This window comes from Capricornis sumatraensis, chromosome 18 (genome assembly GCF_032405125.1).
Source record: "Capricornis sumatraensis isolate serow.1 chromosome 18, serow.2, whole genome shotgun sequence".
NCBI lineage: Eukaryota > Metazoa > Chordata > Mammalia > Artiodactyla > Bovidae > Capricornis > Capricornis sumatraensis.
In genome coordinates this window covers 30,075,137-30,089,876 of record NC_091086.1, presented here as the reverse complement: position 1 = coordinate 30,089,876, position 14,740 = coordinate 30,075,137, and the positions used below count along the sequence as shown (strand labels likewise).

Genomic DNA, 14,740 nt, shown 5'->3' with positions numbered 1-14,740 from the left:
ATTAATGCTGGATTATACGATCCAGCAATCCCACTGCTAAATACTGACTCAAGATAAATGATAATCTATGCCTACACAAAGATATGTATGTGAATGCTCATAACAGCCAAAATTCAAGAATAACAGATGTATGGGTCAACAAATTTTGATCTTTCTATACTAAAGAATACTATTCAGGAATAAAAAGGAGAAAAATATTAGTATATGCAACAATATGATGAATCTCAAAAAAGTCAAGTGAAAGACATCATACACAAAAAATTACACGCTACTTGATTCCTATACATGTGAAGTCCTAGAAAAGGCAAAAATACGACCACAGATCACTGACTGCTGGGGCCAGGGGCTGAGGGAGAGGACAGACTACACAGCAGAACGAGGAAACTTCCAGGGTGATGGAGATGTTCTCCATCCTAAGTGTGGTGGTTAAACATCTACACACAGCTACAAAAATTCATCATCAAACTGTTCACTTCAAATGGATGAATCTCACAATGTAAATTATAGGTCCAATAGAAGTGAGGGGAAATGCAAAAATATGAACAAGGGTACTCACAGGTCTCGCTTATTAAAGCAGAATAAAACTCCCAAAAGGGTTGTCAATAGGAAGGCTAAGCAAACAGGTACAACAATAGCTTCAATTTCTCCTTGAGCTAAAAAACAAAAAGGGCAAAGAAGGAAAATAATTGTTGACACATATGACAAATAATGCAACTTTCCAACCAGGTTACTGTTGAAAAGATGAAATATCATCCTAACTTTTTTTTTCCACAGCCGTTTCAAACTTAAAGGTATTTCTCTCTCCCCACCCCTCCCCCTTGGTAAATCATATCCTAGTTGCTTATACCTTAGGTCATGGTAACCTGACCACAAAGTATACATAAAATAGAAGTTGGTTGGGGGAATAAACTGATTAGTTCAGTTTATTGGATAGATAATATACCTGGTAAGAGCTTTCAAACCTAACTATTACATTTATCATCTGCACTCAGCAGAATCTTAGCAAAACTTACTTTTGGGTTCTAGGAGTGGAATTGGAAAAGCTCTAAATGATTTCAATAACTGAACTACAAAAAACTACAAAACTTTCTATAAGGAATAAAAATGTAAACTTCAGGTAAAATTTTTAATTGTTATTTACTGATACAGGGCTAAGAATTTTAGGAGAACCTTAACAGGCACAAGGAGTGGCAGAAGTAGGAATATCATCATCTAAAAAGCAGCAAGCCTCAGATTCCTAAATACCACATGAATCCCTCTCTGAATTTGAAAGAGAGCTTAGTAATCAAATGAATCACTAACTGGGAGAATTTATATTAGAGATTTTTTAATGATTTGGTTGTTTCTGGTAAACTCCTCCAACCCTCCTTCAATTAGGTCTTTTACAGGAGAATTGTATGGAAGTAGTACAACAGCTACACATTACTCAGTCTTACCTTCCCACCACACATATCCCTTTGTAAGTAACTTTACATCCTGTGAAGCGTAACTGGAACTAAACAATCAGAGGAATAAACTATAGGTTGGAGAATATTAATTCCTGAATGCTAAGATTCTCATACACATGACACATCAAATTCAGGCAGAACCTGTCCTTTACTGGTGCTGAACTTCTTCCTCAGCTTCCACGCCTTGGGCCTTTCGCTCATGCTGCTCCAGGATGCTTTCTTCTTCCTATCTGTCCACATCTTAACTTCAAAGCTCAAGTACTGTGTCCTCCACAAAAATCTCTGAAGGTGAAACTTCCCACTACCAGTAACTTTAAATGCTTGCTCTATTTACTAGTAGCATGGCTCAAATGGCTCTCTGTATTGTTTACTTATACTTTATTTCTTCAACTAAGCTATATGGTCCTTGAGGGCAAAGTCAAAGCCATGTGGAGTAGGTATAATGGATCCATAAAACAACAGGTCAGAGGGAAAAGTGCATGAAGCAATATTAAGTATGATCTCAGTTTTGGGAAAAAAATGTATGCATAGAAGAGACTAGGAGGATATATAAATACGTTAAAAGATTATTTTGGATGAGGGAATAGGAGTTATTTTTCTTCATCTTTGTATTTTACTGAATCGTCTAAATTCCTTATAATGAACACTACTTTTGTTAACAGGATAAATTTTTAAATTACTTTTATTTTTCTAAAGATCATGGCACAAAGTTTTATTTCAATTATTACAGGTATGCCCCCGCTTTCAGAAAGTTCCCATTTTACCACCTCACTTTCACAGAAGACTTACACTGATATACTAAAAAGCTTTTTTCATAAATTACATTGTCTGTTTTTGCAAACAAAAATAAATTTATAAAAAAAGCTTGTTACTGTATTTAACGTAGGTCTTTCATGACAATGAAGCGGTATAATGCAAACTTGCCAAAGGTGGGGGATACTCTGCTCTAAACCATTTTGGCTTATGAAAGGTTTCAGAGGAATGCTCAACTTTTGGTTAGAGGTGGAAACCTATATTTGTTACATATATATTCTACAAACATGTCACCACAAATCTTATCCTGCAGACTGTATTCATTATTGGCCATCACAGAAAAGCTCAGGATCTTTGAATATCTATCTTACGTAGTAGTCACTTATCCACTTATTTGCTCATGCAGCAAACATTCAACCAACAAGGAATATGGAGCTTACTATTTATCATTCACTGTGTTGGTGCTTGGATATAACAAAAACAATTACAATAAAATAAGGTAATTTAATAATGATTCAAAATGTAGTAGTTACAGGAAAGAATGCATTTTAAGTCTGCTGTAGGGAGGCCATAGGAATAGCCAGAACAACAAAAGGTATAGGGGAATGTACTGGGAAAAGACATAAAGGCGGGGAAAATGAAAAGAAGTTTAGGGTCAAAGAAAGAGATTATGAAAGGGCATGCACAAGCAGTAATTAGAAATCATGAGCAACTGAACTTTAGTTTATGTAAGTGAAAAAGAGATGAAGAAATTTACTACAACTACCCCTAAATTTCTGGGTTTGACAAAGAGCTGTGACATGGACAAAGAAAGAGAAATCTGTTTGGGAAGAGCAGAGAGGGTGGCTGAAGTCTTAGACAGGGACTCTGAAATGGAAGATAAGAGAACAGTGCCAGGAACAGAGCTCTGGAGAATACAAAACATTTAGAAGAGCAGAAAAGGAAACCAAGAAAAAAGTACCACACAAGGAGGAGACTCAGGAGGGTGCTACTAGAAAAATACACCAAGGGAAGAGACGGTTTCAAGGATGAACAGGCCAACAGGAAGGATCAAATGTTGGCAAGTGTAGGGAAAAAAGATGACTAAAAAGCATGCACTGGACAGGACGACTAAGAGGTCTTCCATGTGTGACAGCAGAGAGGCTTCAGTGGAGTTGTGGGTGCGTGGAAATCTGGTTTCAGCAGGTTAAAAACTGAGCTGGAGGTACGGAAATGAGACTGCAAGCGTGGATTAGTCTTTACAGCTTGTGTGTGTTATTTGCTCAGTCGTGTCCAACTCTTTGCCACCCCATGGACTATAGCCCGCCAGGCTCCTCTGTCCGTGGAATTCTCCAGGCAACCTGCCCTTTAAACGAAGAACAAGAGAAGAGACTATACCCAAGTTTTTTAAGATAGTTAAAATACAACTTTATCCTGATTCTAAATGAAAAGGAGTGGGAATGACAGTTCTCCTTCAGCATCCAAAGATTAAGCATATGTTCTGCTTAGCTATGTAATAATGTGGCAAATACGCTGCACCAGTGACATTACAGGACAGTCGCCTATATAACTAGACTTCCGACGCTGGGCCCCAGCTTCACTTTCTCACAGGTCATCATTTTCATCTGGAAGAGCAGTCGTGTGAGCAACCTCTAAATCGTGCTTGTACTGTGCTGCCAAGGCTATGTCCATGACCACCTCTGGCGGGGCAAGAGCAGGCATGCCAACCAACTCCAAGTTAGGGTCTCCGATCAATTTTCTAGCAAGCCAGAGGAAGGGCTTTTCAGAGATGTAGTTACTTTTGGTAGAAATGTGACAGTACTGAAGATTCTTCTTTTGGTGGAAGACAACTGACTTTGCCTTAACCTTCTGTCCATAATATCCAGTTTGTTGCCACACAACACAATTGGGATGTTCTCACACACACATACCAGATCTCTATGCCAGCTAGGCACATTCTTGTAAGTAACTCTCAGTGTTACATCAAACACTATAATGGCACACTGACCTTGTATATAATAGCCATCTCAGTCCACCAAATTTCTCCTGACCAGCTATATCCCCTACATTGAACTTAATCGGTTCTCTGTTGGTATGGAACACAAGAGGATGGACCTCAACACCCAAGGTAGCTATATATGTCTCAAATTCACCAGTAAGACGACATTTCACGAATGTAGTTTTTCCAGCACCACCATCACCAACCAATACAAGACTGAACTTGGGGTTCTCCTTGGGCAGCCAATGCAATGTTACTTCCCGAAGCATCTCCATGCCCGTCTGACTAAGCGAGACCATACCCAAGTTTTGCCAGTGAAAAAAATGAACCCGTTTAGAAAGATAAACAAATTATTTTGGGATTTATAGAGTACAGGTGAAATTAGAAGCAGCTGAAGAAACAACACCAAAGTATGGAAAAAATTTTCTGTAGTTTAAAGAAATAACCAAACAACAAAACAAAAATCATAATTTATGAACACATCATTTATATGAATCCAAAGATGCACTTTAAACAAAATTTTAGCATGTAAGTTAAGTCCATTTTTAGTCTGATTAAATTTTTAAAAGAAAAGAGAAAAAAGGAAAACTCAAGCATCATTATTCCTTACCAAACTTTGGTGTAGTAAAAGTGAATTCTGGACCATCCTTTCCACCTTCATCTGTGTATGCTGCCATTCGTACCATGTACAAAGTGTCACTAGTCAAAGAGGACAGTGTATATTCTGTGTGGGAAGAATCCACATTCACAGCTAGAAGAAAGCAGCAAGTGCACTTTAACGAACTACTCTTGCATGGTTTGGCCTATATTTGACATTGGGAGAACACGAAAAAGGAATCAAACCATATTTCAACTAGAAAACAATGTATTTTTAGTAGGATCATGAAGGCAACCATAAAGCATATTTTCAGGTATCTCTTTTCTGAGCATAAAATGCTGTATTAAGATGTAAAAAACACAAGACTTAAATTAGTATTTAAAAGCCTAAGACAAAACACCTGATTCTTAATAACTGATATAGCTTTATTACCGATTTCATTTCCAATGACGGTTCTATAAAATATAGTATAATTTCTGATAAATCCATTCTGAGCATCAATAGGAAGGTGGTCCCACTCTAAGACAGCTTCATTTTTCCCCACTTTTTTTGTCCGAACAGTAGGTCCTTTGGAAGGTGCTGAAACAGAATAAGGTATTTACTAACTGAAAAGCATAAGAATTTAGTAAACCATTAGAACTTGGTAAAATTTCATTATCATGGAATTATTTGAACATGAGACATACCCTTATTTAAAAAGGATAAATGTCTTTGTCAGTACAAAATGCAATGGTTTTTCAAAGAAAGTAGGGCTGGACTTACCAGCTTGTTTAAGGTATGCCTTTATATGCTCGGGGCTTCCTGGTCCATCATCATATACTGGAGTAACTGTTATCAAGTAACATTTCTTCTCTACTAGGTTTCCTAAAGTAAGAATAGTGGATTAAGCATTTTCTTCCTTATAATGAAAAAAAAAATTAACTCTATTACTTACTTTTAAATTATAATTTCATGACCACTGAGTTTTCTTTTATTTATTCATTTATGTTTTTAAAATTGAAGTACAGTTGATATACAATGTTAATTTCAGGTATACTAAATAATAATTTGACATCTGCTTACATTATGAAATGATTACCATTGAACTTTCTTTTAAAACTACAACTTTTTAAGTAAACATTGCCTTTTGTGTACTAGATTCAAGCTTAACAGTAAATCTTTATGAAAATAAAAGGTTATTTTTATTGCCAATAAGTGAATAAAAATATTTATACTGTCAATAAAAGTAACAAATGACTGCATTTATAATCAGGATTTATCAAATGGGTCTTTCTTATAGTTTGACAATTTTTGTACATTTTACCTAATTGAGACCTGCCTATGAGCAAGATGTCACTAATCAGAGCTAGGGAAAGCACAAATGGCTGTGGCTGGCCAGGTGACTGGGGAAAAAGAGAATTAAGTATCATTTCCCACAACAACAGAATTTTAAAAGAAAAAATCATCTTAAATACTTCCTTTATTTATAATCTTTCCAAATTAACAAAGTAATCTATGTCTTTAGCAAACAACAAAAAAATTTATTTTTGTTTATAAACTGCAGTTTATACCTTCAACAGGAACTTACATTTCCTTAACTGTTTATTCATGAAGTTATATATGCTTCTTTGTCTTCATAAACAGTCATTTTCTTAATGATTCAATATTATCAGGAAGATAATTTTTATATTCTGCTTATACAGTGATGTTTTACCAGGCCTACTGAACTCTGTGGGAATACTTGCACAAACTGAAGGTCTCCAGAGCCTTTGCTCTACTGTCCAGCTATTGTCCAGCTAGGGTTTCCCAGGTGGCCCCAGTGGTAAAGAATCTGCCTGCCGATGCAGGAGATGCAGGAGATGCAAGAGATGCAAGAGATGCGGGTTCAGTCCCAGGGTGGGGAAGAGCCCCTGGAGGAGGAAACGACAACCCACCCTGGAGAATTCCATGGATAGAGGAGCCTGGCGTGCTACAGTCCAGGAGGTTGCAAAGAGTCTGACATGACTGAGCATGTATGCCATCCGTGGTCCAGTTATTACCAATCTATTTCCTCTATAGCTCTACTTTGCTTTTACTTGGACAAGACTGATAAACTAGACAAGTGGGATTAGTAAAATTATATGTTAAATAATGGGTTAATGAGGGCCAAACAGCCTATGTTATGAATAAAGCTCTTTATGGCTATATATAAACAGCATATTTTTTAACAGCTTTCTTATGATTAATCATATTATTTGTAGCTGAATTCTAGTGGTTATCCTCTTTACACACATAACAAACTGAGTGCTTTGCTTTCTCTTTAAAGTTGTTCTATCACTTTAAAGCTACTTGAAAAGTAGTAACTTGCAATGAGAGCAATCCATACTGGAGCTCTTACTTTCTGTCCTTCATTAATACTTCCAGTTTAAAAGATAAGAAAATCTAAGTTCTGATTCTGCTTCTCTTGTTCAACAGCTATAAAAAGTTAACCAGCCATCCAGATGCTCAGGGAAATTTTTCTCATCAAAGGATGAAGTTAAATCAGGTACAGAGAACATACTAGTTAGGAGCAGAGATTGGATTACCTTGTATTTTTCTTACTTTACAGTTTTGTGAGCATTCCTTTTATGATCAAAACAACAGGAGAGTATTATAGAAGATAGTATTAACCCCACTTAGCATTGGAGAAGGAAACGGCAACCCACTCCAGTATTCCTGCCTGGAGAATCCCAGGGACGGGGGAGCCTGGTGGGCTGCCGTCTATGGGGTCGCACAGAGTCGGACACGATTGAAGCGACTTAGCAGCAGCAGCAGCAGTCTATAAACAGACCCTGCAGTTTAGTGAGGTTAATAAGTGTGACTTGCTGAGAGTCACAAATCTAGTAAACAAGAGTTGACTAGTAAGAAACAATGATAAACTGGATGTCTTTTCAATGGACCACAAAGCCTACAAAGCAGAAAAGTACAAGAAAAATCTGTCCAAAGAACTAGAAAAAGGACATTGACTTAAGTGTTTCTAGCAAGATATACCTCTTAAATACGTGCGATGTACAGTACCATCTTCTTGTTGCCATTCTGGGATACAGGGCGATTTATCAGATAACACACACCACTCAAGTATGTATCTGTTTACAGATTCATCTGGAGCAGTCCATTCTACCCAAAGCACGTTATCTTTGGGAAATGCTTTAAGATTGGTTACGGGGTGAGTAGCTTTAAAAAAAAAAAACAAAGTATGAATACTGATATGATAAATGAACATTTAAAACTCTGAAGTTCCAATATTTTACATTCATTTTCATAACCATGTGATCTATCTTGCTATCATGTTTTTGTAGCACGTAAGATTAAACTGTATTTACATGAATAAAAGCACTAATTTATAAACAGTCAATTTATTTTCAAATGTTAATTCCTTTCCCAAAATTCTTCAAGTATTCTGTGTATATAAGCTGCATTTTCTTCTTCTTTGAAAGCTACAGATAAAGCTATAAAAAATAATATATTTAAGTTAAATGTATATAATAAGTTCCTCAAACCTAAAAAATATATTTTTAAAAGAGACAAATAATCATAAAATGCTTAAACGAACTAAGTTGCAAAGTTTAAGTGAACCACAAAATGATGGAACGATTTGGCTGCTGATTGATTTCTAAAAATTTAACCACCGCAGATACTGAGGACATAGTCTTAGGATACTTATGTTTTTACAGGAGTCCTGTCCATACCTAACTACCCTTTACCATTTGTAAGTGAGGCTCCATCTTAGGGACAAACCTTGAAAATCCCAGGCAGGGATAGTTAAAACAGACGCATCTGATTTGCCAACAAGATTTCTTGCTGTCAGAGTTGCTACATAGCGATCATTTGTGAGGTTTACTGTCAGTTTTGTGTCTTTAACTGTGTAATTTTGTGAATGTGATTTCCATTTTGTGAGAGTCACTTCATAATCCAAAATTTTTCCATTAGCTTCAAAAGGAGGCAATGTCTGTAATAAAACAATTTACTTTTAAAACATATTTCATAAATCTTGAATAAAGGTAATGTTTTTCCTCATGTTCACAAATCCTGCCAAATCTCTAAATATTTAATTGCAAGGGGCTGGCAACCTTACTTTGAACTCACTACTGAAGGGAAACTACTACACACTGAATGAAGAGTAAAAGCATGGCCTCAACCAAGAGGGAAAGTAGCACCATTCTGTTAGCTATTAGTTCTCTATACAATTCTTCACTGATGGTACGCTGGCCTAAACTATTTTAAGTCTGAATATTTTATTTTCTACCTTATTTTAGCATGATCCATTCATGACCATTTATGGAGTGCACAACAACTTTATTTCCTATTACCAGCATACATTCTGACTACCACAAATGTTAATTATTTTTTGAGGCACTGAGGAAAGTTCGATAAAACACAGGCCCCTTGTAGAACTTTCACAGAATTATGCTGAAATATCTATGAGGTATCACTAGCAGTTTATGAACCATTTTTTTAGTATATGTAAAGCTTTGCATTTTTATTAAAGTTATCAAATACTATTTGATACCAAAAATTAAGCCCCACTCATGATACCATATAAAACATATTTACATGAGATAAAGGATATAGTCAATTTTTTTTTCTTACCTTCCATTTGAGTTGTACAGATCTAGTGCCGTGAGCATGAGATGGCTCTATCTTATACCAGAAACTTGGTGCCTTGGATGGTCCTAAAGAAATGATATAAAATTTTTAAAATAAAAGTTTCTATTATAACAAGATAAGCTAAAACCCTAGAAATTATTCTCTTACTTTGTTTTTAATGTTCTTGCCCTTCAATGATATGGTGTCTCTATTCTTTCTTTACACCAGCATTTTCCCACCTCAGCATGATATGTCTTAGACTTCACACCTTTAGTCAGGGTGATAGCTTGACAATTTAGATTATATTGCAACTCTTTAGTAATCTTAAAATTGTAAAGGTACAAATATATCCTAAGCAATAACCAAAGATGCATCACTTTCTTATTGCTAAAAATCAAACTGAAATATATTTAAATACATGTGTATAATCCCTAAATGAATATATTTAAGGATATAAGATAAAATAAATGGAGTAAGCACAGTATTAAGTTTATTACCTTATATTGGGAGTCAATGTAATGGAATATAATATAAATAAATTCACAGAATTGTTGTAATAATCACCAAGCATGTGAAGAAGCACTTTACAAAACATCAAATCTGATTGCTAATTAAGTTTTAAAAATTCAAAAACTTTATAATTGCAAAATATGGCATTAAATAGAATAAAAAACAATCTGAGTAAAATCTAACCAATGTTGTGCTGACCATGAACAAGTTAATTACAGGTGGACAAAACAAAGAGGAAAGGCAGACCAGAAAGGCTGGGGGAAAGGCTGCTGGTACAGGGGGTTTGAACAGATACACACATGAGTACAGTGCAGCATCCCAAAAGAATAAAGAACACAAAGATATAAAGGAAATTTTAGAGGCTAGAAATGGTTAAAACAAAACATGTTTTTTAACATCAATTGTTCTGATGTTAAAAAAACTCTGGCTTCTTTCACTAATTTGAAGAAATGCATATTCCAATTGTTCATAGCTTTTTGGACACCAGGAAATCTCTTTTGATTTGACAAAGGTTATGTGCCATCTCTCCAGAAAATGCACACACGTATGAAACGCAATATTTTGTCTATATCTTAAAGTAGTTTAGGAACTCCCTCAAACTGATCGACGTACTTTTAAACTCTTCAAGAATACCAGTTTCAAAATTCCTAGCCAAGACAAAGGAATCTGACTCCCAAACCAGCAAGCATAGGATTACTTTCTTTCTTGGCATTTTTCAGAATAAGAGAATATTTGCAGTGGAGAATGGTACTTTTCTGCCTTTGACATTCTCAATTCACATAACTTTCATGAAACCTTTGGCAGAGCTCTGTGGAAGTGAAGGGATTTAGGAGGTAGGGAAGGTTTCAAAGTCATAGCTGCTGCCACTGACACCTCAAGAGGGTGACCGTGACAAGAAAATGCTCAGAAAAAAAATCTGTATTCCATTGGATTATTTTAATTAAAGGCTAACTGCTCTATAAGACTGTTGGTTTCTGCCATGTATCAACATAAATCAGCCATAGGTACACACATGTCCCTTCCCTCTTGAACCTTGCTCCCACCTCCCACCCCATCCCACTCCTCTAGACTGTCACAGAGCACTGGTTTAAACTCCCTAAGTCATTCAACCAATCCCCACTGGTGATCTGTTTTCCATATGGTAGCATATATGTTTCCATGCTACTCTCTCCATTCATCCAGTCCTCTCCTTCTCCCCAGTGGCCACAAGTCTGTTCTCTTATGTCTGCATCTCCACTGCTACCCTGTAGATAGGTTCATCAGTACCATCTTTCTAGATTCCATATATATGTGTTAATATACAATATTTATTTTTCTCTTTCTGACTTATTTCATTCTGTATAATAGGCTCTAGGTTCATTCACCTCATTAGAACTGACTCAAATGTGTTCCTTTTTATGGCTGAGTTAATATTCCACTGTATATATGTACCACAATTTCTTTATCCATTCATCTGTCAATGGACATCTAGGTTGCTTCCATGTCCTTGCTACTGTAAATTATGCTGTAATGAACACTGGGGTACATGCGTCTTTTTCAATAATGGCCTTCTCAGGGTATATGCCAGTAACGGGATTGTTGGGTCATATGGTAGTTTTATTCCTAGTTTTTAAAGGAATCCCCATATTGTCCTCCATAGTGGGCTGTATCAATTTGCATTCCCATCAACAGTGGAAGAGGCTTCCCTTTTCTCCACACTCTCTCCAGCATTTACTGTTTGTAGATTTTTTTGATGATGGCAATTCTGACTGGTATGAGGTGATTTCTCATTGTAATTTTTAATTTTGATTTGCATTCCTGTAATAATGAGTGATGTTAAGCATCTTTGCATGTATTTATCAGCCATCTGTACGTCTTTGGTGAAATGTCTGCTTAGGTCTTCTGACCACTTTTTGATTGATTGGGTTGTTTTCCAGGTATTGAGTTGCATGAGCTGCTTGTTTATTTTGGAGATTAATCCTTTGTCAGTTGCTTCATTTGCTATTATTTTCTCCCATTCTGAGGGTTGCCTTTTCACCATGTTTTTAGTTTCTTTTGCTGTACAAAAACTTTTAATTAGGTCCCACTTGTTTTTGTTTTTATTTCCATTATTCAAGGAGGTAGGTCATAGAGGATCTTGCTGTGATTTATGTCAAACAGTGTTTTGCCTATGTTTTCCTAAGAGTTTCATAGTTTCTGGTCTTACATTTAGGTCTTTAATCCATTCTGAGTTTATTTTTCTGTATGGTGTTAGTAAGTGTTCCAATTTCATTCTTTTTCAGGTAGCTGTCTGGTTTTCCCAGCACCACTTATTGAAGAGACTGTCTTTTCTCCATTGTATATCCTTGCCTCCTTTGTCAAAGATAAGGTGCCCATAGGTGTGTATGTTTATCTCTAGGCTTTTTATCTTCTTTCATCAGTCTATATTTCTGTTTTTGTGCCAGTACCATACCGTCATGACAACTGTGTTTGAGTCTCCTTTTCCCAGCCTTTGGGGTTGTATTCCTTCTTCCTTTTGGTTTCTGCCCTTGGTGGGTGAGGTTGTTCCAGTGGTAGGCTTTATGTTGGGAAGGACTTGTGCCTACCTTCTGAGGGGAGGAGGGGAGTTTTTTCCCTCTGATGGGCAGGGCTGTGTAAGGTGGTATTCTCGGGTGTCTGTTGGAAGCTGGTCTGCCAATGACTGGGTTTGTTTTTGTTTTGCTTGTTCTTTGGGTGAAGAATCCTGTACTGGGTGCTGCTGGGTCCTGGATACAGGTAGAAGTCTTCATGGGAGTTCTCACTGATTAACACTTCATGGGGTCAGGAGTTCTTTGGCAGTCTAGCGTCCTGGATGCAACCCTCTCACTCCAAAGGCTCAGGGCCTCATATCTGGCCAGGGAACCAAGACTCCATAAGCCATTTGTTATGGCATTAAAGAGGACTGAAACAACCACAGGGCTTCCCAGGTGGCTCAGATGGTAAAGAATTTGCCTTCAATGTAGGAGACCCAGGTTCTATCCCTGGGTCAGGAAGATCTCTTGGAGAAGATCATGGCAACCCACTCCAGTATTCTTTCCTGGAGAATCCTATGGACAGAAGAGCCTGGCAGGCTACAGTTTCATGAGGTCACACAGAATCGGACGTGACTGACTTTCACTTTCATAACAAACACACAAAACAGAAAACAAGAAACAAAAAATGATTAAAACAAAAAATGAATTCCCAACCCAGGAACTGAACCCAAGGTGGCTCAGAGGTTAAAGTGTCTGCCTGGAATACGGGAGGCCCGGGTTCTGTCCCTGGGTTGGGAAGATCCCCTGGAGAAGGGAATGGCAACCCACTCCAGTACTCCTGCCTGGAGAATCCCATGGAGGGAGAAGCCTGGTAGGCTACAATTCACGGGGTCGCAAGGAGTCGGACATGACTGAGCAACTTCACTTACTTACTTACTTACTTACTCCTGCATTGCAGGTAGATTCTCTACCAACTAAGCTGTGAGGGAAGTCCCATATATATATGCAAAATATATAACTTTGTATAGAGAAGGGGAAAAAAATGTGTCACGTGTAGTTTGTTTCCTCCTGCTGCTTGAGAAAAAATGTCTGACACCTGCAGCCTATTTCCTCCGTCTGGAGACCCCTAGCCTTCCTGCCTGTTACCCTCTCACCCTGGAGGCACAAAGTGTGCAGGGATGCCAGGTGCCTCAGGTGCAGGAGCTGTGGCACTATTAAGAGCTTTTTTTAACCTCTGGCAGCCTCTAGCCTCAAAGGGCCTCCCTGGCTGGTCCTTTCCTTGTTTCTTGGCAAAGAAGGCACTCAAAGCTCCCCCTAGGGTGGTGATGAAGTGTGAAAGTGTTAGTTGCTCAGTCATGTCTGACTCTGCAATCCCATGGACAGTAGCCCACTCGGTTCCTCTATCCATGGAATTCTCCAGGCAAGCATACTGGAGGGGCTTGTCATTCCCTTCTTCAGGGAATCTTCCCAACCCAGGAATTGAACCCGGGTCTCCAGCATAATAGGCAGATACTTTACTGTCTGAGCCACCAGGGAAGCTGGCTGGGGTGCTCCTCTGTTGCTCAGTGTGTCAGGCACACAAAGGGCCACCCTCTGGGTTCTTTCTCTGTTGATCAGCTGGCATGTGGGGAGAGAGACTACAGAGATGGCTCCATCCCCTGCATGTGACTCAGCAGTATGACCTTACCTCCATGACTACCCGACTTTCCTCCAAAGGCGATCCCCTCTGCAATCTCCTCCCTCACGTCCCTGGGAGCCATCTCCCTGCAGTCAATAGCAGACCTCACCCCGGGATTGCTCCCCAATCCCTACATTCCAGCTCCCAGCCACCACACGTTCCAGAGGACTTGCACTCCTGTCTGGGATACATATGGACGTGGCAAGGATCGTCTGTGTGGTTCTCGCTCCATCCAGACTGTCACAGATCAATTGCTGCACTCTCTAACAGCCTCAAATGCTTCCCTGCATCCCAAACAATGCCCCAGTGTGGTGATCTGACCCTTGCTTCGGTTCCCTCACTCTCCAAGTACAGGTCCAGTCCTGCTTACTCTCCTCTTTCTTACTTCCTTCCTTCATCCTGCCAAGTTTTGTGTGGATCTATACATTCCTTTCCAGGGGTCAGGGACTCCTGCCTGCTCTCAGCTGGTGTTCTGAAAGATCTTCTGTATCTGAAGGTGTATTCCTGAAACATTTGTGGAGGTGTACTCCATGTCCACTACTCCACTGCCATCTTGTCTTCCCCCCTCCCTATGATCATTTCTTGATGGTTATAGATGAAAGGGGAAGGAATCTTACTTCATATTGTGTATCCTTTTATGCCTTTTGGATTCTACTTATATGCATTGCATTATCATGAAAAACAAAGGGAAAATTAAAATAAACCAACCAATCAAAATGC

General features: G+C 38.2%; 1 protein-coding gene and 1 pseudogene across 4 annotated transcripts in view; both read right to left on the bottom strand.

Annotated features, from left to right (window-relative positions):
* The window catches only part of IL6ST (interleukin 6 cytokine family signal transducer), a 41,902-nt gene that overhangs the window by 8,691 nt on the left and 18,471 nt on the right, over nt 1-14,740 (bottom strand). For 2 of the 4 annotated variants that reach the window (XM_068990368.1, XM_068990371.1), the window contains exons 7-13: nt 9,365-9,447; nt 8,513-8,723; nt 7,766-7,948; nt 5,540-5,641; nt 5,210-5,356; nt 4,790-4,930; nt 557-653 (exon numbers count right to left, since the gene is read on the bottom strand). In XM_068990368.1, the coding sequence (XP_068846469.1) occupies nt 557-653; nt 4,790-4,930; nt 5,210-5,356; nt 5,540-5,641; nt 7,766-7,948; nt 8,513-8,723; nt 9,365-9,447 (964 nt within the window). The remainder of the gene's footprint in view (nt 1-556; nt 654-4,789; nt 4,931-5,209; nt 5,357-5,539; nt 5,642-7,765; nt 7,949-8,512; nt 8,724-9,364; nt 9,448-14,740) is intronic. The other 2 variants (XM_068990369.1, XM_068990370.1) reach the window with 2 other exon arrangements.
* LOC138094715 (GTP-binding nuclear protein Ran-like) lies at nt 3,786-4,647 on the bottom strand (annotated as a pseudogene).